The 22,643-nt window shown below is 41.0% G+C and overlaps 2 protein-coding genes across 3 annotated transcripts in view; one reads left to right on the forward strand and one right to left on the reverse strand.

Annotated features, from left to right (window-relative positions):
• FBXL13 (F-box and leucine rich repeat protein 13) overlaps positions 1-22,643 on the forward strand; it is a 177,871-nt gene that overhangs the window by 98,618 nt on the left and 56,610 nt on the right. For both annotated transcript variants that reach the window (XM_061582083.1, XM_061582084.1), the window contains one exon: positions 18,798-18,850. In XM_061582083.1, coding sequence (XP_061438067.1) covers positions 18,798-18,850 — 53 coding nt within the window. The remainder of the gene's footprint in view (positions 1-18,797; positions 18,851-22,643) is intronic.
• On the reverse strand, positions 1,724-12,866 carry LRRC17 (leucine rich repeat containing 17). The gene is made up of 3 exons (XM_061582096.1): positions 12,101-12,866; positions 4,811-4,966; positions 1,724-2,244 (listed from the first exon to the last, which is right to left on the reverse strand). Exons 1-3 carry the CDS (start codon positions 12,864-12,866, stop codon positions 1,841-1,843), a joined length of 1,326 nt encoding a protein of 441 aa, XP_061438080.1. The 3' UTR covers positions 1,724-1,840.

The raw sequence follows: 22,643 nt of genomic DNA on the forward strand, positions 1-22,643 counted from the left end.
ATTTTATTAGTTTTGGGTTTTGGTTATGAATCCTGACTGGCTGTGGGATGCTGAGTTGTCTGCCTTACTCATAGGAATCTTGTTGTAGTTGGTATGGTATTGCATTTAGGAAAGCATCACTGTCTTTTGTTTTTTTTCTATTTGCATTTCACTTATCTTTAACCTCACTCCCTTACATCCATGGAAGCAACAACAGTGGTTTCATGTGCTGAGCTCAACTCCCTTAAACCCGTTGATGATGTACCTTGTTGGTTGCATGACAGTATGTTTCTTGCCCAATAGCGGTAAAAGAGAATTCACATATTTGGAAGTGTGGCTGCAATTGTTGTTCCCAAGCTGCAGCCAGTGAAGGTAGACCAAACCATGTGTGTTTTCTCTCTATCAGTTATTCCTCACTGGAATTGTGGTGCCAAAGTGAGTTTATAGCAGCTCACAAGATAGACAGAGTTAGAGTTAGAGAATCTTCTTACTCTTACTCATTTCTCAGACCTCTTTCTGAAGTTAAGGGTCAAATCTGTAAAGAAGTTTGGAGCAGCTATGTTAAAAGATAGGGGCAGGGCATTTCAGGCAGGGGGTTGCCAACCCTGCTTGGATATGGATGTCTTTGCAGAGGATCTCTAGTCCACAAGGCCGGCCCCAGGCATGCCGGGACCCTTGGGCACTAGCTTGCGTCAGGCCCTGTCATGTGTGTGCGCGCCCCACCTATCTGTCTCCTGTCTTTTGTGGCTATGTGGGCTGCGTGCACGGCACTACCATTAACCAAGATGGCAGCCAAGGTTTCCCTAAGGGGCTGAATCCTCTGCCACCATCTTAGTTGATGCCACTCATGCGTGCTATGTGCGCACATTTCTGTTGTTAACCAAGCTGGTGTCGGGCATAAGCACCTTATGAAAACCTCTGCCGCCATCTTGCTTCATGGTAGCACTGTGCGTGCACTGCACACAGCTGCAAAAGAAGTCAGCAGGGAAAGGTAGATGGAGCGAGGGAATGGTGGGTGGGTCAGAAGCTTCGCAAATCATGGAAGGGGATTGGAGGGGCCCCCTCATGTGCCCTTGTAGCCCAAGGGGCCCTCGACCAGGGCCCCACCTAGGGAGCAGGCCCTGCTAGTCAAATGTTACCAACAACACAACCCAAACTATATCTACTCAGAAGTAAGTTCTTTTGAGTTCTATGTAGGTTAGTCCCTTGGTAAGTGGGTTTAGAATTGCAGCCTTCAGGGGCATCCATGTTAACTCCCGAGTGCTCCCATCTAACATCTCTACAACACTAGGCTCCTTTCTTCCTACAATGGCCTTCTGGTGACTGTCCTGTGCTGACGGCACTTAAACCCTTCTTGCCGAAAGCAAGTAGGCCAGATTAAAAGTTCCCTATGCAGGCTCCATCATTTAGTTAAGGTTTCTATCTTAATTTCCAATCAGAGAAATGTTTTTGTTTGAATTGTATGCTCCAAGCAACTGTGAGTGATGCTTAATGTATCATGCTTAATGACATCACTAGGGCCCACCTCCCTGAGATCACTAGGGCCCGCCGCTGAAATCTCAGGGTTTGGGATACTTCTGACCTGGCAACCCTAACTCTATAAAGAGATTTAGTTTGTTGCACTGCAATAAATCATATCCCTTTGTGTTAAAATAATGCAAATGATTACCAATAAGGCAAAAAAGAAGCAAAACAGATTAAAAATAGTAAATTTATAAAGAAATAAGAAATGTCATCATGTGATTAGTACTGAAAAATATTTTAGCAGATATTCCCTTATGAACAAACACCACACGTAACAAAAATATAAACTGCCTTTTTTTACAAAAATATCAAACGTTTGAATGTAGCAGTGAACAAATTAACCTATTACAGTGACAATTACTCCATGTTTCTTTGCCGTTTGAACTGGGTGTTCTTTATGCCTTTCCCATTCTTCATCTTCTGTATCCTGTTCAAATGTTTCTGGGTAAACAGAGAGCTTACCTTTGGGACACTCTTCATAATAGCTTCTGATATACTTTCCAACAAACCAGCCTTTGTATTCCTCAGGTTTTTTACATTCTAAACCATTGTAGTGAACACTGTAGTGGTGCTTCAACCAGTAGAAAAGATAATGAATGTTGTAGTCACATTTCCAAGGGTTTCCTCTAAGCCACAGTATTTTCAAAAAGTACAAGTCTTCCAGTACTCCATATTCAAAATTCTGCAAGGAGTTGTTTGATAAATCTAATTCCTCCAGATTGTTGAGTCCTACAAAAGCAGCTATTGAAGAAAAAAAAATACTGGGAATGCTGAATATGTATCTACTGCTTATAAAAGCTTATAGATGTTTGTTGGTGCCATTACACATTAGCTAATATTAACTGTGGTTGAGCGATTTAAAAAGAGAGGGAGAGGTACAATAAAGGCCATTTTCAGACAGTTCTGTCTTGGCATAATAAAGCAAGGTATGCATGAACATTTTGCCTGCTCTCACACAGTCCCTTCTTTCCTCTCTTCACAGCAATCAAACCAGCAAGTATTTAATTCACTATATATTTTGGAAAGTTGTTTGTTTGCTATGAATTTAAATACTTCTTAAGATATAGTAACCAAATTTAGCATGATGGTTCCTGAGATCAAAGAGCAAGTTTTTGTCTATGTTTGGATACAATTGGATGTACCTTTCAAAACTGCACTGATTTTAACCATGGATTTGAAAACTGCACATTTTTCTTTTTCTTTGGTTTCTGAGAATTTCTGAGGAACACTTGGTTCAAGGCTGCTAGTTAACAATAGTTTCCTCTCTTGTTCAAACCAGGAAGCTTTGGAACAAGTCAGGATAGTATGCAACTTAAACTGTGGTTAATATCCTGGCATGCATCCTTGCCCGCAAACATTTTCCCAGTTCAGACAAAATGGGAAGCTATGGTTAATTTGAGGGTTCTTGGTTTAATACCAGTTTCCACAAAGGGACTGCATGCTCAGGCAAAAAGCTCATGCATATCTTGGTTTAATAATCCAAAATGTGATTCAACTGAATTAAAAAGTTCATTCAAACTGACTCTTCAGGCTTACTTTTCCTTGAGACTAAAATGTGGGGTTATTTTGAAAAACTGCATAAAAATATGTTATCTATATAGCAAATCCAAGCAAATAGAGGCTTTATCGTTGCAGTGGTAGTAGTAAGAAGGGGGAAGCAAAACCAAACTTGACAAATTCAATAACACAATTACATAGAAATGGACAGAAAAAATCTTCTTTTTAAGCTGAATACTTTAAAAGGGAATGAGAACTTGACAAAAGGGGAATTTCAAAAGCTGTTTTCACAGTTTAAGGTTTTATAGAAGAATCATACTTCAGTGCATTTAGAAATTGCTTCTTTAGCATAATTCTAATATTTAAAAATAAGCAAACATTGCCACCCTGATGGGGGAGAATGATAAAGTTGCCAGTTGTGCCGAATTTCACATAGTCCAGGACACAAAGAATCAGGACAAGTTCTATTCGCCTAGCAAGGCCTTGGACTTGAGTTTTTCAAGCAACATCTCTCCACACCAAAGTTGCTTCAAATGTAACTTGAAAATGAATAAAGTTTCAAAAGGAATTCACAATGCAAAGTATATGGGGGGTATTTGAAGAAAAGTAGCAAAAATCCTCCTGGGTATTGTAGTGAAATTTGTCTTTAGGTTAGATGCACAGCAAAGAAAGAGTTAACTTTCTCTAGAGGGTATTACACACCCTAGGGGGAGCTAGACTGATTCAGTTACTGAAGTTAGTTAGTCAGTGTTGTGTGTGCTGGGTGAGGTCTAGCACAGAACAAGGTCAGATGTTTTACTGTTTAAGAATTATGAAATAAAGAAACTCTATTTTATTCTCAGTCTCATCCTGATCAATATAACAGGTATGGGCAAGACTAAACTAGCTCTTTGGATCCTGACCACTGAATTTAGAATGTTGTTGTTATGTACCTTCAAGTCGATATGAGTTATGGCGACCCTATGAATCAGCGACCTCCAATAGCATCTGTTATAAACCACCCTGTTCAGATCTTGTAAGTTCAGGTCCGTGGCTTCCTTTATGGAATCAATCCATCTCTTGTTTGGCCTTCCTCTTTTTCTACTCCCTGCTGTTTTTCCCATTTATTTAGAATAGGGATGGACAAATCTTGCAGTTCTGATTTCTCATTTTTCCAGTCTTAAATTCAGTTTGCCCCATTTCTGCATCAGTTTGCACATTTCTCCCCTTATACATATTTTAATGTAATTTTGCCTAATATACATATTTTCCACTAATATATAATGCATTTTGTACTTTATTTTCACTAACATATGCATTTTTGCATATGTTACTAATGCACTTTTCCCTTGGCTGGAGAAAATTCAGCAAAGTATGAATTTCGAAGGATAACTGCATTTTGGTTCATGTATTGGTTTGGGAAGTGCAAATTCCAGTATCAGTGCAGGCAACAAGCAGCCACAAATCATATTGTTCTGAACACTGTTGCGAGGCCTCTGTAGTAGAACCCAAATAGAGATTAACAGTGTAATCTTGTACACATTTCCTGGGAGTAAGTCCCATTGAACTCAGCAGGGCTTACTTCTGAGCAGACATGTATAAGATTGTTTTACAGTACAATCTGATTAGTCAGTGACTGTTTCTGCTTCCCGTATGTAGAATTCCCGTATAGGAAGCAATAGAGTTGGCAGTTATGCAATTTGTATTTGTGACTATCACATAATTAAAAACACTTTGAGGAATAGGACCACCTTTTGTATCATGAAAACATTTATAAAAACTGATTATAGTCTGAGATGTTATGGTCTTTCTCACAATAAAGTTTGCTTACCTGGGTCTATGTGAACTATTCCATTACTACTGAGGTTTAATACTTTCAGTTCATTAATATCTTCAAACTCCTTAGACTGTAGCTGCTTGATTTTATTGTTAGATAGATCAAGTTTAACTACATCTGGAGGGATGTTAACAGGAACTTTGTTTAACTCTTGAGAGAGAAACAAGAAAGATATACATTATAGACAGTCATAACCTCCACCCCAACATAGTTTTCCATTTATCCATATACTAATATAGATTATTCATGTGCATTGTTAGGTGTTTGTAGTTTTGAAGATTGATTTTAAAAATTATTTTCTTATATTTATATCCCACCTTTCTTCTATCATGGAGTCCCAGGTGGCATACATGTGGTTCCAAGGTGGTCTCCCTCCCATGCACTGACCACACGTCACCAGCTTGGAGAGAATCAATGTAAACACAGACAGTTTGAAACAAAGCAAATTGACGGAGTTAGTAAAGAAACCATCTTAAAAATATAGAAGTAGTACAGATTTGTGTCAGAAAGTGGACCTTTTTATATTTTAGAGCATTTTTTTCTGGATTATTTCCTTATTGAGTTACTTTTTATAAAGGGCATTGCTATTATCTCATCATTAACACACTGCCCTTTTTCTCTCAAAACAATAGGGCATTTGTCTTCCTCTGCACTTTATGGCTTGGCTCACTATTTTTGAACTCATCTGGTGCTATTTAGTCTGAAGATAATTTGTGTGGTGAAGCTGCTCTCGTGTGGGGGTTACTGTTTGACATATCAGTGGATGAATGGTTGTTTGGGCAAGGATTTGGATATGGACAATCTTTTGGTGCCTTCCAGGTCTGTTATTCTCTCATTTACTCATATTCCATACTCAAAGCCCAGGAAGCTCCAGTAAAAAGTGGCTTCTAGACTGTCAGCTCCTAGTGCTACTTAAATTATTGTTCTTCTGCTGTAAGCTGCATTTAGTGCTTTCTTTGTGTGTTTCGCTATATTATATCCACTTTCATGGCCACAATAGATACGGCTGTGCTATCATTCCTGTGTTTTTCCCATTTCCATAGAAAACATGGCAGGGCGAGTGAGAGGTCTTACATTAACAAATGTGCATGCAAAAGAAGGGTGCTGAACCTAAGGATATACAGACATGCCTAAATCTGTTCCAAAATTCATTTGCACTTTCATCTGGCATTTTTTATTCTGCCATTGGTTTGTTTTGCACAAGTCTTTTTTTGGTTTCATAATCCACTAATGCAGTAATATACATAATTTAAATGATTTTAATGCATTGTAGCACAAAATAGACACTTGTATCTTAGCCATCAACAAATATTTACAAAACTACCTTCCCTGTGTGCTCCCTTTCAAAGTTAATGAATTTCTACAAGGACAGCTCTGTATTTTTCAGCAAAAACAACCAAGAGTCTTGTGGCACGTTAAAGATAAAGGAAATTAATTAGCTTAATGGCCCACTACAAAGCCATCTATGGCTGCAAACCTAACCATGTCTTCTTCGAAGTAAGTCCCATTGAACTCAATTGGGCTTACACTAGGGATGGAATCCTCTCCTTTTTATGTTTTGTTTTTAAGTGTGGCCCCCTAGTGGTTGTTAATGATATAATTCCTTTTTCCTCTGATACCTTCTCATTTTTCCGATCTCCTCTGATATAGATATAGATATAGATATGCAGAGAATTATTGATATTATCATCATTATTTATTCACAAGTCTCCACTGGTGTTGATCTTTATTCTGAACTCTGTAATTATTGCCTGTTTACATTTCTTTTCAAGTGCATTGCAGAGCAGATTAAGGCAGATAATCAAGTCATTGTCTTCCCCTGCTGCTTACAATCAACACCACATTCGCCCTTGCTGCTTTCTGTCTGTCAGTTACAATCAACACTTCATTGACTTCAGTGAAAGGGAATACACATTTGAAGAGCTCACATAGAAAATAGATCGATAAAAGTATCACTCACACTATTGATTTCAAAGTGAATTTTTAAAAAAAGGATCAGAAAAAAAGAAGAATCGGAAACCAGGTGTGGTGAGTTGCTATTTCAAAATTTTCTCTGCAAAGATAGAGAATATCAGAAATAATAATTAATCTAATGGAAATCTGATTATTGCAGAATGGAGCCCATTGCTAGCTTATCCCCAGGTAAATGGGGTTAGAATTGCAGCCCACCTCACTAGCTTATATTTCACAGTTCAGTATTAACTTGTCATCCAGTCTCATTTCCTTCACTCAGGCATCAGGGAGGCACAGTTTAGCACCCTGTTGATATTTGGCTCTTTGTGTCCTGAATTGTATGAATTACTCATTCACAAAGTCTTAGGGGGTGGATGGATGGATGGTAAAAATGAGCAGACATATCTGGGCGGTTCTCCCCATTCTGACAGACCCTTGGAATATAACTGAGGAGCACAGATAAAGACTACAGGTAACCAAGATGATCACTTTTTTCCATGTGAAAAGAACAGTAATGAATGATGCGCTCCATTGGTTTTTAAGATGATGATGATTTAAATTTATATCCTGCCCTTCCTACCAGTAGGAGCCCTGGGCAGTAAACAAAAACACTAAAACACTCTAAAACATCAAGATTCACAGTAGAAACAGATTAAAGTAGTAATCCTAACCCCCCTTACCTGGGAGTAAGCCCCATTGAATTTACTGGGACTTACTTCTGAGTAGACATTGGTCTACTCAGGATTGCAACCTTAGTGCATATAGGCTGCCTCAACATACAACACTTCAGAAAAAAGAAAGTGAGGCACCTGTTGGGACAGCAGGAATTATACATCCGTGCATATGTAAATAATTACAGTGCATAGCAATCTATTTATTGACATATAGTGTTCACATGTTTAAAAACATGGTAGAGAACTAAGGCTAAAAGAATTCTTAGCAAGAGTCTGTGCTGTGATGGGAGTCAAACAGGTGGACAGAAGGAGACCCACTTTCCACTGATTTCTGCAACGTTCCAGATGAACCTCTCACATCTTAACTCTGCTCAGTCCATTGTGCTAGCTAGTTTTCTGCCTTCCTATCTCAATACTAAAAATAAACTGGGAATGGAGAAAGGTGTCTGGAGCAACAGACTGTGGGAAGGTAAAGCACTGAGGAGTTCAGTGCTCTCGCCCACGTATAACTTTTATTGTTAAAGATGCTTCCTATTTTATATATGAATTGGGTGGACATGTGAAAACAAACATATCTACCACTATTATATATGGTTTGGCCCTTTGTCTCTGCCCTTGATGCTGAAAGCATCTGATTATTTCATCAGATCAAATTCAAGACCTAAATGCTCCAAGTTCTAAAACTCTGAGAGAGCACTTTCTTCTTTATGATCCTCCACCAACATACCAGTGAAGTCCTAGTCCAGGTACTATCTTTTTGGCTATTAGATTACCATCATCCAAGAGCAGGGCTTTCTCTACGGTGGTTCCAGAGCTGTACAATGCTTCCCCCCCGGGGGGCCTGTTTATCTACCTTTCTTCTTTCAGAAACAAGTCAATATGATTCTTTATTCCATGTAGCATTTGAGAATGCACATGGGAATTGGCTCTTGGCAGTACAATCCTATACATGCCTCCTAAGAAGTAAATCCTATTGAATTCAACTGGATTTATCCTAAGTAAGGGTACATAGGATTGTAGCCCAAATTATTGTCTTTTTTATAACAGCTTTGAAAAAGTTGTAGTAGATATGCTTTCAGAATCTGATTGCTTGTTTCAGAACTAAAACAGTCATACTTACGAAGTGTAGTATATGCTCATGGTCTGCAGACTGGGGATTTCCTCTTTTTATTCTGAGACAGACAAAATTGGCATATTTTTCAGATACACCCTTTGAGATGGTGTCAGCAGTATAATCTAGAATGCAGCATAGGGAAGAACACTGGAATTCGTTGAACTCCTCTAGTTGAAAAATGGTGCAGGGGGCATAGAGGTGTATTTAATGAACAATTTTTATATTATACCCAGGCTGCCACTGATTTCCTTGTTTGAAAGATATCTTGCCCTACATTAGATTTTCTTGTAGCTGTAGTGGTGGGTAGGAGGAGACTTCACCTATAAGATGTCACAGCTGTTTGATTAAATTACCAGCATGTCTTATATTAAATGTATTCTTGGCTACAAGCTCATCTTACTCCCAGACTCCTCATATCTGGTACACTTAAGCCACATTTGCTCACTTTCTTCATTTTGTAAGTAGGATAAGTTAAATTTGTATCATTGTATATTGATTATTATGGTTAATCGATAGGTAGTGAAAAGTTGCACCATTGTACTTGATAACTGCTAACAGTGTAATCTTATGCATGTCTACTGAGAAGTGAACCATTTAGTTCAATAGGGCTTACTCATGGATAGGTTTGCAGCCTAAAATATTTTTTAAGAAATATATCTTACCCTTCCAATACTATTTTGTAAGTTTAACTTTTTCATGTGGTCATTAATGCACAGCTAAAAGATAAAATACATAGTTTATTTCTTATTTCTTATTTCATTTCTATCCCGCCCTTCCTCTCAGCAGGAGCCCAGGGCGGCAAACAGAAGCTCTAAAAACACTTTAAAACATCATAAAAACAGACCTTAAAATACATTTAAACAAAACAACATTAAAACCATTTTTTAAAAAAGCTTTAAAAACATCTTTTAAAAAAGAGTTAAAAACATTATTAAAAAAAACATTAACAAGCAATTCTAACACAGACTGGGATAGGTCTCAACTTAAAAGGCTTGTTGAAAGAGGAAAGTCTTCCAAAGGCAACGAAAAGATAGCAGAGATGGCGCCTGCCTGATATTCAAGGGGAGGGAATTCTACAGGATAGGTGCCGCCACACTAAAGGTCTGTTTCCTATGTTGTGCAGAACAAATCTCTTGATAAGATGGTATCTGTAGGAGGCCCTCACCTGCAGAGTGCAGTGATCAACTGGGTATATAAGGGGTAAGACGGTCCTTCAGGTATCTTGGACCCAAGCTGTATAGGGCTTTGTACACCAAAACTAGAACCTTGAACTTGGCCCTGTAGCAAATGGGCAGACAGTGCAATTCTTTCAGCAGCAGGGTGACATGTTGGTGATACCCTGCCCCAGTGAGCAGTCTCGCCACCGCATTTTGCACCAGCTGCAACTTCTGGACCAACCTCAAGGGCAGCCCCACATAGAGCGCATTACAGGAATCCAGCCTGGGGGTTACCAGTGCGTGGACAACAGTGGTCATGCTATCCCGGTCCAGAAATGGCTGCAGCTGTCTTACCAGCCAAAGCTGGTAAAATGCACTCCTAGCGACGGAGGCCACCTGGGCCTCCAGTGACAAAGATGAATCCAGGAGCACCCCCAGACTACGGACCTGCTCTTTCAGAGGGAGTATGACCCCATCCAAAGCAGGCAACTGACCAATTATCCAAACTCGGGAACCACCAACCCACAGTGCTTCCATCTTGCTAGGATTCAGACTCAGTTTATTGGCCCTCATCCAGCCCACCACTGAGTCCAGGCAGCGGTCCAGGGTTTGCACAGCCTCTCCTGATTCAGATGTTACGGAGAAATAGAGCATACTGCTGACACCTTGCCTCAAATCTCCTGATGAGTGCTTCCAAGGGCTTCATATAGATGTTAAACAGCATGGGGCACAAGATAGTACCCTGCGGCACCCCACAGCACAACTGCCAGGGGGCCGAAAGACAGTCACCCAAGGCTATTCTCTGAGAGCGACCCTTGAGATATGATCAGAACCACTGTAAAACAGTGCCTCCAATACCCATCTCACCAAGTCGGCCCAGAAGGATACCATGGTCAATGGTATCAAAAGCCGCTGAGAAATCAAGTAACAGGGTCACACTCCCCTGTCCTCCTGATAAAGGTCATCCATCAGCGTGACCAAGGCTGATTCAGTCCCATAACCAGGCCTGAACCCAGACTGGAATGGGTCAAGATAATCTTTCATCCAAGAGTACTTGCAGTTGCTGCGCCACAACCGTCTCAATCATGTTCCCTAAGAAGGGGGTATTTGCAACTGATCGGTAGTTGTCACAAACCAATGGGTCCAGAGTGGGCTTTTTCAGGAGTGGTTGGATCATTGCCTCTTTCAAGGCGGCTGGAACCCCCCCCCGCCGCAATGATGCATTGACCACACCCTGGATCCACTCGGCCAGACCCCCTTGGCAAGCTTTAATAAGCCAAGAAGGGCAAGGGTCAAGAGGACACGTTGCTGGCCACATCATCGCAAGCACCTTGCATCAGGCCGCATCAACTGAAACCGTTCCCAAGAAGTTGCAGCAGACATTGCACTGGACGACACCACATTGGGGACTACAGTAGATGTGGAAAGGGCATCAGGACTGCTATGGAGGTGAGCAACTTTACCCTCAAAGTGCCTTGCAAACAATTCACAGTAGGCGTCCGAAGGATCTAAAACTCTATTTCCTGGAGTTGATGTCAACAGACCCCTGACAATACGGAAAAGCTTCATGGGACGGCTACTTGAGGATGCAATGGAGGCAGAGAAGTGGGCCTTCTTTGCCGCTCTCACCGCCACACAGTAGGCATGGTTATGATGTTTTACTCGTACCCAATCAGCCTCATAGCATGTCTTTCGCCACTTGTGCTGTAGCCGTCATCCAACCTGTTTCATTTCCCTTAGCTCACTGGTGTACCAAGGTGCAAGCCGGGCTCCACAGTGCCAGAGAGGATGCCCAGGGGCAACCGTGTCAAGAGCCCGATGCGCCTCGCTGTTCCACAGCGTGACAAGGGCTTCAACAGGGTCACCTGCTCGATCTACTGGGAACTCCCCCGGGGCATTCAGGAATCCTGTGGATTCCATTAGTCTCTGGGGGCAGACCACCTTACTCTGTCCACCACCCCTGCAGGGAAGGATTGGAGCCATAAGTCTAAACTTGACCAGGAAGTGATCTAACCATGACGATGGGGTGACATCCACCCCCCCATCTCCAGACCACCCCTTCCTCCATCTGGAGCAAAAACCAAGTTGAGGGTGTGCCCTGCCCTATGTGTTGGGCCAGTGACAACTTGAGACAGCCCCATGGTTGTCATAGAGGCCATGAAGTCCCAAGCCGAAACACTAGAGGCAGCCTCAGCATGGACATTGAAATCCCCCAGCACTATTGTTCTGGGCTCCTCCAACACCACAGCCGAGATGGCCTCTACCAGCTCGGTCAGAGAAGCTGCCGGGCAGCAGGGTGGACGATACACCAGCAGCAACCCTAGTTTACTGTCTCCTTGGCCCAACACCAGGTGCAGGCCCTCACAGCCAGTTGGCTTATACAAACCTTTTTTTCTGCAGTCCAGTGTCTGTACAGGAAACACGTAAATGTGGCAGAGAGAAGAGTCGAATTCAGGTCTGGTGGCTTTAGGTTTTGGTATTACTGGTCTGTGAGGATCCAGTCTGTCTTCTTCACTACACAGCTGTTCAGCTTTTATCTGCCTGAGCTTTTGACCTTTTAGTTCTGTTGGATGTACACATTTAGCATAATTTCCCAAGTTTCTGTTTCTCGGAAGCTGCAGCATTGTTATAAGAGTTTCCATCTGACAGTTGCAGTGCCAAGGATTATCATACAGGCGTAAGTAACTTAAAAGAGGCATGTAAATAAACACCTCTTCAGATAAGATCTTAAGCTGGTTGTGCTGGAGTAAAAGTGTAGTTAGTTTGTTTAAACCAAAAAATGCTTCATCCTCAATTTTTGATATCTCATTCTGTTGTAAATCTAGACTTTTTAATTTTGTATACTTGGAAAACATATTGTTCTTCAGCTTACGAATCTTGTTTCTTGCTAGGAGCATATGTTTTAAATCTTCTGGCCAATCAGACAGTGCAAATGTCAGTTTTCTTTCTTGGCAATCTAAGTATTTTTCATGAAGGTAGGTGTATACATCACATGGGAGTTCTGGAGTATAGCGCTTAACAGTGCTGGATGCTTTTCTCAGACCATTTGCCTTTCCATTATTAGCTTTGTTTCTTGAACTTCCATTTCTTGTCTTCCTAAAGTCAGCTGCTTTACAAAAGAAAAGTAGTGTTATAATTGTAACCACTTGCATCCTGACATCCAGCTGGCCCCAATTATTTTGTACAACAGCTGGAACAGTCTGAGTATTCCTTTGAAATCTGAGTTTGGAAGTCTTAAACTGGCGTGGTTCTGAATGAAGGAGGCACAGCTAGGGTATGTTGAATCTCTGTGTTGGAAGAAAAGCAGAATATTAGTAAGGTATTATTACTCTAGAAGATTAATTAAAACTGGTGGTATATCAACATAATTTCCATTATAATATTATCAGCACATCACATCTTGAAAATAATTTTGGCTGTGGTAATAATAATAATAATAATAATAATAATAATAAACTTTATTTCTACCCGCCCTTTTTCTAATAGGACTCAGAGCGGCTTACAACTAAAAACACCACACCATGAAAACATACAAAGTATACAATTAAAAATAGAATTAAACTTTGAGAAAAATTAAAACCATGAAACATACGTTAAAAACAGCAGACAATTTAAAATAATAAAACCATATAATGTAGTCACCAATGGTGTGCTCCCCTCTTAAGGGGATAGGTAAGTTATTTATTTATTTATTTATTATCAAATAATGATGATGTCACATAAATGTCCCCACATTGACCTGATATATTGACCTGGGCTCCTGCTGGGAGGAATGGCGGGATATAAATCAAATAATAAATAAACAAACAAATAAATACAGGGATCTCAGTGGATGAATTTGTTCAACATCAAAGTTGCTATGAGACACCCTGTTACACCCTGTTCCCCTCACAGAGCTTCAATCAGGTGGTTGACTGTTAAACCACTCTGGCCACTGGAACTCTCTCAGGGGAATAGGAGTCTCTTCTCAGCACCCTTCACAAACTACATTTCCCAGGATTCTTTGGGGGAAGCCATGATTGTCTAAAGTGAAATAAAAGTATGGTGTGGGTGGGGCCTCCTGATTAGGCAAGCCAAGCAGCTGTGAGTGTGGCTCTTAGAACCATGACAGTTGGTTCTTACTGAGCATGCCCGGACTTATCATTAACTTCAATGCTAAATTTCTTAAATTAATTAAAATTTTGCCAGGCATTTTTAAAACTTTTAAACTGCAGAAGATGGTCAGTGTAATAATTGCAAGATTTGAAATGAACCACAAATGCTGGTTAGAAGGAACAAACTTTACTTCACAGTGTGTTGCAGCATAACCAACAGTTCTGCTTTTGTTTTCCTACTGGTCCCACCCCCAACTGATTCCCCCATACAATTACTTCTAATTCACTTGAGTTCCTACTCACATTGCATCTCCCTTTTTTTAAAAAAAGAAAAAGAATAGAAACTACTGTCTATATCAAATTGGTTTTCTGATCACTCTGCCTCTTGATGTAGTAACAGGTAACTCAGAGTCCAAAATCTTTTCTGGTATATCACTGGCACTTTGTGCTACAGCTGTTCCACTTTTGTTGTCTTGAGACTCTGATAGGTCTACCTCTGATGGAGGTGCAGTTGCAGTCTCAGTAGTCTCATCTATTTTTGGTTCACAACTTGGAGTGCTTTGAAGATCTCTTCTGTTCCGTCTGTAGACAGCTAAATCATCAGTCTGAACCAAATATGAACTTGGAGTCATGTTTTGTCCAGTCACTCTTGCTGGTTTCCACACTCCATCTTGCCGAACATTAACAGAAACACCAACCTGCAAAGGTGGTAAAGGCTTTGAACCTTTGTCAAAGTAAAGCTTCTGTTTTTCTTGTCTTCTCTTCAGATGTGTCTGTATGTCACCTTTTACCTGCTGAGGTAGTAACAACGGTGCTGAGGTAGGCAACCTGGTTCTTAAATGTCTCCCCATTAAAAGTTGTGCAGGTGAGGCTGTATCTACTGTAGGCGTATTTCTGTAATCCAATAAACTAAGATAAGGATTTGTGTTATTCAGACTAGATTTCTTAAGAATCCTCTTTACTGTTTGGATTTCTCTTTCTGCCATTCCATTTGATTGAGGAAATAGTGGACTGGATGTTGTGTGAACAAAGTCCCAAACTTTGGCAAACATTTTAAAGTCTCTAGAGCAAAACTGAGGGCCATTATCACTGACAACCTCTTCAGGTATACCATGTCTTGCAAATATAGGTTTGCAGTGTAAAATTACTGATCTACTTGTAGTGTCTTCAAGCAAACATATTTTGACATATTTTGAATAATAATCAACCAAAAGTAGACAGTCCTTTCTTTCAAATACAAACAAGTCCATTCCTAGCTTCTGCCAAGGTCTTCTTGGAATTTCATGAGATAACATTGGTTCTTTTTGGTTTTTATTTCTGAAGGTGTGACATGTGGTACATGACAGTACCAATACTTCAATTTGGGCACACATACCTGGCCAATATACAGCTTCTCGTGCCCGCTTTTTACATAATTCAATACCCAGATGACTCTCATGTATAATATTCAATATCTCTTTCTTCAAATCTTGTGGTACTACGATTCTGTCACTTTTAAAAATGAGTCCATCATGAACACTTAATTCCTCTCTGTATTTCCAATAAACACGTATACACTCTGGAACTTCTACTCTTCTATCTGGCCACCCCTGCAAAATGGCATTTTTCAGGATTTGCAAAATGCTATCATTTTCAGTAGCCACCTGAAATTCTTTCAGTTTTGATTTGGAGATTGGTAAATAAGATAACATGAGGTTAACAGCAACCTCAGCTTCATCAGAACTTATTCCTTCACCCTGTTCAAGATATGTCCCGGACAGGGTATCAGCAATGATTAATTCTTTGCCTGGTGTATAGTGCACTTGTAATTGATATTTCTGCAGTGTTAACTGCTGTCTTTGGATTCTTGGAGGTGCATTATGCAACAATTTTCTGAAAATTGCCTCCAATGGTTTGTGGTCTGTTTCCACAGTCACTTTTTTGCCATATAGAAATTGATGGAATCTTGTGCATCCAAACACTATTGCCAACATTTCCTTTTCTATTTAAGCATAGTTCTGTTGGGTCGCAGTCATTGCTTTAGAAGCATATGCAACAGGTGCACCTCTTTGCAACAGTACAGCACCTAAGCCTGTAGAACTAGCGTCCACTGACAGAGTTACAGGTTCTTTCACATTATAATATTTCAAAACAGGAGTTTTTGTTAATAGTTCTTGCTACTGTGTGAATGCTGTTTCATGAACTGACATCCAGCAAAATTCAACATCTTGGGCCAACAGCTGTCTTAAAGGGGTTGTTACTGTTGCCAAATTTGGGATAAACTTTACTAGTTAAGTCACCATTCCTAGAAATCTTTGAAGATCAGCTTTGTTACTTGGATTGGGCATATCAGTGATGGCCTCTATTTTAAATGAATCAGGTTTTAGTCCTTCTTTGGTTAAGATGTGTCCTAGATATTTTATTTCAGTCATGGCAAATTTGCATTTCACTTTGTTCAGTTTCAGATTCCTCTCTCGGCACCTGTCCAGAACTCTCTTCAATTTCTCATCATGTTCCTGTTTGGTCTTCCCCCAAACCAGGATATCATCTATGTAGCATGTGACCCCATCAATACCCTCAAATGTCTGTTGGATCATCTTCTGATAGACCTCAGGAGCTACCAAATGGCATTCTTGTAAATCGGTACCTTCCAAAAGGTGTATTAAATGTGCATAGCCTGGAACTGTTGTCATCTAGCTGAATTTGCCAGAATCCACTACTGGCATCAAGAACCGTAAACAATTCTGCTTCTGCTAGCTTACTGGTAATTTCTTCTACAGTAGGCAATTGAAAATGTTCTCTTAAAATTGCTCTGTTCATATCTCTTGGATCTAAACATATTCTTATCTGGTCCCGGCCAGGCTTGTCTACAACCACAATTGAATTCACCCACTCTGTAGGTTCTTTTACCTTAACTATGACTTTTAATTGCTCCATACGAGTCAGTTCCTTTTGGACTTTATCCCTTAGTGCCACTGGAACCTTCCGAGGTGCATGAATTACAGGTGGAACCTGTGGGTTGATTTTGATGGCGTATTTCTCTGGTAAGCAACCTAAGCCTTCAAATATGTCTTTGTACTCAACTGCAACATCCCATTGATCTACTGGAACTCTTTTCATTAAATTAACTCTTTGCACCAAATTTAAATTAGTCACAGCCCAAGACCGAGTACAGCTTGTGCATCAAAGTCTACTATGTGAAATTCCAACTCAGCTCTTTGATCTTTATATTTGCAATCCAGGTTACATTTACCAGACACATGTAGTCTTTCTCCAGAGTAGGTTATTAAGCTGGCATTTGAATGCTGAAGTGGTTCAGCTTGCAAGGCTTTGTATGTTTTTAAAGACATTGCATTAGCCTGTGCTCCTGTGTCAATCTTAAAGGTCACATACTTGTGATCATTTATGAGAAGATCCACACACCATTCATCTTTCTGAGCTGTAGAATTCAATGTGCCAATGAAGAAATCATGAGCATTTTTAGTTGTATCTGCTACTGAGAACATTTGTCTGCCTTGAAGTTTTCTAGCTCTAGTTTTACACCTTTTAGCAAAATGATTAAGTTTGCCACATCTTCTGCATTCCTTCCCATATGCAGGACAAGCATTTATGTCATGATGACTGATACCACACTTGTATCAGGCCTTTGCTGCTACTACAGGCCTCTGTGGCATTTCCTTTTCTTGGGGGCTGGTAGTGGTGCCAAAGCTCCATTTGCTCTGAGGCTGGCTTACTTTTGGCTTTTCAAAGGTACTTTTGCCCTGTAAGACATCCATTTGTTTTTCTGTTGCCCCAAAATCTTTCATCTGTTTTGCAGTCACTTCTTCTGCCCTGCATATATTCACTGCACACTCAAGGATTAAATCACTCTCTCTCAGTAACTTGGCTCTCAATCTGTTTCTGAATGCCACACACTATGCGATCCTTAATAAGAGAATCACACAGCTCCCCAAATTCACAGGTCTGAGCCAAAAGCTTCAAATCAGTCACATATTGGTCTATCCTTTCTCCTTCACTCTTTATTCTAGTGAAGAACCTGTGCCTTTCATAAGTAACATTTCTTCTGGGCACACAATATGCTTCAAATTTATTCATCAAAACTTGAATTTTATTTTTATCTGCATCATCATCAAACTGGAAAGTATTAAATACCTCTCTTCTTCACCTGCCACATGCAGAAATAATGCTGACTGGAGTCTCTTATCTTTCTTATCTGCTCCACTTGCAATGCAGTACAATTCAAACCCTTGCTTCCATCTTCTCCAGTTCTCTGCTGCGTTTCCTTCAAATACCAACTTTCCTGGAGGCTTCAACTGGTCTATTTTTCACTGCCTTATGTTTTTAGGTAGTCTTCTGACACCATGTAATATTTGCAAGATTTGAAATGAACCACAAATGCTGGTTAGAAGGAACAAACTTTACGTCACAGTGTGTTGCAGCATAACCAAGAGTTCTGCTTTCGTTTTCCTACTGGTCCCACCCCCAACTGATTCCCCCATACAATTACTTCTAATTCACTTGAGTTCCTACTCACATTACAGTCAGAGTATGGGCCAAGGTCAGTAATACAGGTCGTCTGTGAACATGGCTGATTTTTAATTAATTTCAACAAATTATGAGAACTCTGTCAGAAAAAAGTCCAAAAGGGGTCTGGTTTCCCCCCCTCTTTTTACACTTTGAACTCTCGATTCTCACTTGTGGTTTTGTGTATCGCCGTGACAATTTAGAGGGTTGTTAAGCAAGCATTTCTGTGTTCAGGACTATAAGTATTGTAAGGTTTTGTTTTGAAATGAGCTTATGGGAAGGATCAGAATGGCATGTCGGGGTATTTTCAATTTACCATTGCAGAATGTGAAAAATCCATGCTGACTATAGTATACAGCCACTGTTGTGGCTGTATAATATCCCATTGCATTGCCAATTTTGGTTTGATGCTGCTGAAAACTACTAGATATTAACTGATGTTTTGAAGTAATTCAAGATACTAATTTGTTGTTATATTTATTTTAGGTCACTGTAAGAATCTGCAAGACTTAAATGTCTCTGAATGTCAAGGGTTAAATGTAAGTATTAATATAACAAATGTGAAATAGTTTCAATAGCAATTAAATATAGTAAATTTAACTTGTAATTTTGATTTCTAGAGAAGACACAACATTCTAAAAAAGGGAATCTGTGATCAATTTATCCAACATAATATGGCTACAGTACATATATTAAGAAGTTTGAATGTGAAATAGGGTTGCCAGGTTCAGGGCCTGAGACTGATCCTGTATCTTCAGGAGAAGAGAAAGTCAGCCAAGTGCAGGTGTTCTTACAACACTGTAATGGGAAAAACCACAAGGTGGAATTCTCCCTTGCCCCTGCACAACTTTTAAAGATACAGAAGACCTCTTGGAGGCTGGGCCTGGCAACCAAGAGGTCTTCTGTATCTTTAAAAGTTGTGCAGGGGGAAGGGAGAATTCCACCTTGTGGTTTTTCCCATTACAGTGTTGCAAGAACACCTCCACTTGGCTGTCTTTCTCTTCTCCTAAAGATACAGGATCAATCCCAGGCCCTGAGCCTGGCAACCCTAATGTGAAACTCTCCTGGCTTCCTAGTTTGCAATCAAGGAAGAGTTTTATAGATGTAGTTTCACTCTACACCAGGGATGGGCAACCTCTGGACTGTGGGCCCATGACACTAAGAGACTATGCTCATCTGCCCCACAACTGCTTTCATATGTGACATCAGGTGTGGGGCAAGTACCAACGTGACTGCAATCAAGAAGCTTAAAGGGAACACCCAATTGTTCCTTTGCTGGAGCATATGTTTCTCCAATTACACAAAGTTGTTGGTATTGAAACTACATGGAGCTTTCCCCCTATGTTTTAACAGTGATTTCAGTGTAAAACACTTTGTGCTACCAATCTCTGCAGAAAGCAGGCTTGAACTACTGGGTCAAGCCTACTGGATCAGCTGTGCAACTGAACCACTTGTGGAGAATTCCATCGTGCAGCCAACCCGTGTAGAAGGCAGGCTAGAACTCACTGCCCATCAGCTGATGGTTGGTTGGTGAGATCAAGTCTGCTGGCAAACCCCCTTTCGCTATGGTTCTCAAGTGCCCAGTAACCAGGTTGGGAAGCACTGCTGAAGGGACTTTGACAGATGGGTGGGATGATAGATGATTGACAGGTGGGTTGTCCTGCCTACTTAATGAAGTTGGTCCATGGAAGCAGGGACAGATAACAATCTGGGCTGCTGGGTTAAAAAGGTTTCCCACCCTGGTCTATTCTAACAGTGGTTTTAATAAATAGCTATGCCACAGAAGATCAGCAGCAAGGATTATACATTTGTAGTGCACCAAAATATGAAGATTTATTTTCTTAACTGTTAGAATGTTCTTCATATAAGGTGGTATAAGAAAAATCTTCTAGTCTAAATAATCTGTCTGGATTGCTACACAGCAAACAAACATGAGGTTCCTGTCAGCTGTGATGCTGCCACAAGCCCAGGGTAAGTAAGAAGTAGAGACCTTTCCCTGTCCTTTGCTTGCCCAGCAAAGGTTGCTGCAGTGTTATGACTGACAGGGGCCCTGCTCTAGCATTCCTTCAGTCCCAATGGTGAGGAGAGAGTTTATCTTGTGGTAGCAGCAGCAACATACCTGACAGAGATTGTAGGAAAGGGAGTGGATGCCTCCACCTTTGTAGGATGTCTGGAGAATTAAAAATAATAATAAATAAGATCTATAAACAGCTATGTCAGAGACTTCTAATGATAATGAGAATATAGAATACATTATTTTGGTTGAAAATAAAATGTAACAGCAAGAGTGATAATTTTGTTAATTTTGCTGAAAGATGGAACCAATTTTTAAATATTGGAACATAAGATATGGACATGAAAGTCTTGAAATAACTTTGTTTTTATAAATGGTATTACATGGGGGCGCATGCATGCAATTATACCTCTAGCAGGGTGAAACAGTTGCTCTGTCCCTCCCTGATCCTTAAACAAATATTGCAACCTTGCCAGGTCAAAATATTTTTCATTTCTTGGTAGGTGTTAGGTGGCTATGCTATCTAGCACCACTGGGAATGGAAACTGTGATCTAATTTGCTTTTTAAAGATGATAACTGCTTGGAACATCCTGCAGGACACGCCCGACCTTCCAATATTTATTTATTTATTATTTTATTTATTTCATTTCATTTATAAACCGCCCATAGCTAATAGCTCTCTGGGCGGTGTACAACAAGGTTAAAATACAATGTTACAATAAAATCTATAACGAGTATCAGCAAATTTTAGCTAAAACATTAAACATAAACATTAAAACATTAAAATGCCTGGGAGCATAGCCAGGTCTTAACCTGGCGCCTAAAGGAAAGTACTGTAGGCGCCAGGCGGATCTCTTCAGGTAGGCTGTTCCACAATTCGGGGGCCACTACAGAAAAGGCCCTAGATCTAGTAACAGTCCTCCGGGCATCTAGATGGGTTGGTACCCGGAGGAGGGCCTTAGATACTGAACGAAGCGCACTGGTAGGTTCGTAGCGGGAGAGGCGTTCCACAAGATATTGCAGTCCCACGCCGTGTAAGGCTTTATAGGTCAACACCAGCACCTTGAATCTGGCTCGGAAACAGATAGGTAGCCAGTGCAAACGGGCCAGGACAGGTGTTATATGCGCGGACCGATCGGTCCCCGTCAACAACCTGGCTGCCGCGTTTTGCACTAGCTGAAGTTTCCGGACTGTCTTCAAGGGCAGCCCTACGTAGAGCACATTACAGTAATCCAGTCTAGAAGTTACCAGAGCATGAACAACTGAAGCGAGATCATCACTGTCCAGATAAGAGCGTAGTTGGGCTACTAAACGAAGATGGTAAAACGCATTCCGTGCCACCGAGGCTACTTGAGCCTCAAGCGACAAGGAAGGGTCAAAAAGGACCCCCAAACTACGAACCTGTTCCTTCAAGGGGAGTGTAACCCCATCTGGAACAGGACAAGCATCTATCATCTGGGCAGGGAAAGAGCTCACGAACAGTGTCTCGGTCTTGTCTGGATTGAGTTTCAGTTTATTAGCTCTCATCCAGTCCATTATCGCGGTCAGGCAATGGTTCAGCACATCAACAGCCTCACCTGAAGAAGGTGAAAAGGAGAAGTAGAGCTGCGTGTCATCAGCGTACTGATGGCAACGCACTCCAAAACTCCTGATGACCGCACCCAGAGGCTGCATGTAGATGTTAAAGAGCATGGGGGACAGAACCGACCCCTGAGGGACTCCACAATGGAGAGTCCAGGGTGTCGAGCAGTGTTCCCCAAGCACTACCTTCTGGCGACGATCCGCTAAGTAGGAGCGGAGCCACTGCCAAGCAGTGCCCCCAACTCCCAACTCCGCAAGCCTCCCCAGAAGGATACCATGGTTGATGGTATCAAACGCCGCTGAGAGATCAAGGAGAATCAACAGGGTCACACTCCCCCTGTCCCTCTCCCGACAAAGGTCATCATACAGGGTGACCAAGGCTGTTTCAGTGCCAAAACCGGACCTAAAACCGGATTGAAACGGATCCAGATAATCGGTTTAATCCAAAAGTGCCTGGAGCTGGCCAGCGACCACCCACTCCAAAACCTTGCCCAAGAAAGGGACATTTGCCACCGGTCTATAGTTGTTCAAAACATCTGGGTCCAAAGAAGGTTTCTTTAAAAGAGGTCTCACTACTGCCTCCTTGAGACTAACAGGGACTACTCCCTCCTTCAAGGAGGCATTTATCACCTCTTTGGCCCAGCCGGTGGTTTCAGCCCTGCCAGCCTTCACCAGCCAAGATGGGCAAGGGTCCAGAGCAGATGTGGTCGCCCGCACCATTCCAAGCACCTTGTCC

The sequence above is a fragment of the Rhineura floridana genome, chromosome 8 (assembly GCF_030035675.1).
Source record: "Rhineura floridana isolate rRhiFlo1 chromosome 8, rRhiFlo1.hap2, whole genome shotgun sequence".
Taxonomy (NCBI): Eukaryota; Metazoa; Chordata; class Lepidosauria; order Squamata; family Rhineuridae; genus Rhineura; species Rhineura floridana.

What these genes read in the sequence shown, in the direction of transcription:
- LRRC17 (XM_061582096.1), bottom strand. Translation starts at nt 12,866, where the DNA reads ATGCAAGTGGTTACAATTATAACACTACTTTTCTTTTGTAAAGCAGCT. An exon ending in ACTGGACTGCAGAAAAAAAG is followed by an intron (nt 4,967 to 12,100) that starts GTTTGTATAAGC and finishes TTCTCTCTCAAG; the next exon opens with AGTTAAACAAAGTTCCTGTT. An exon ending in AATAGTTCACATAGACCCAG is followed by an intron (nt 2,245 to 4,810) that starts GTAAGCAAACTT and finishes TTTCTTCAATAG; the next exon opens with CTGCTTTTGTAGGACTCAAC.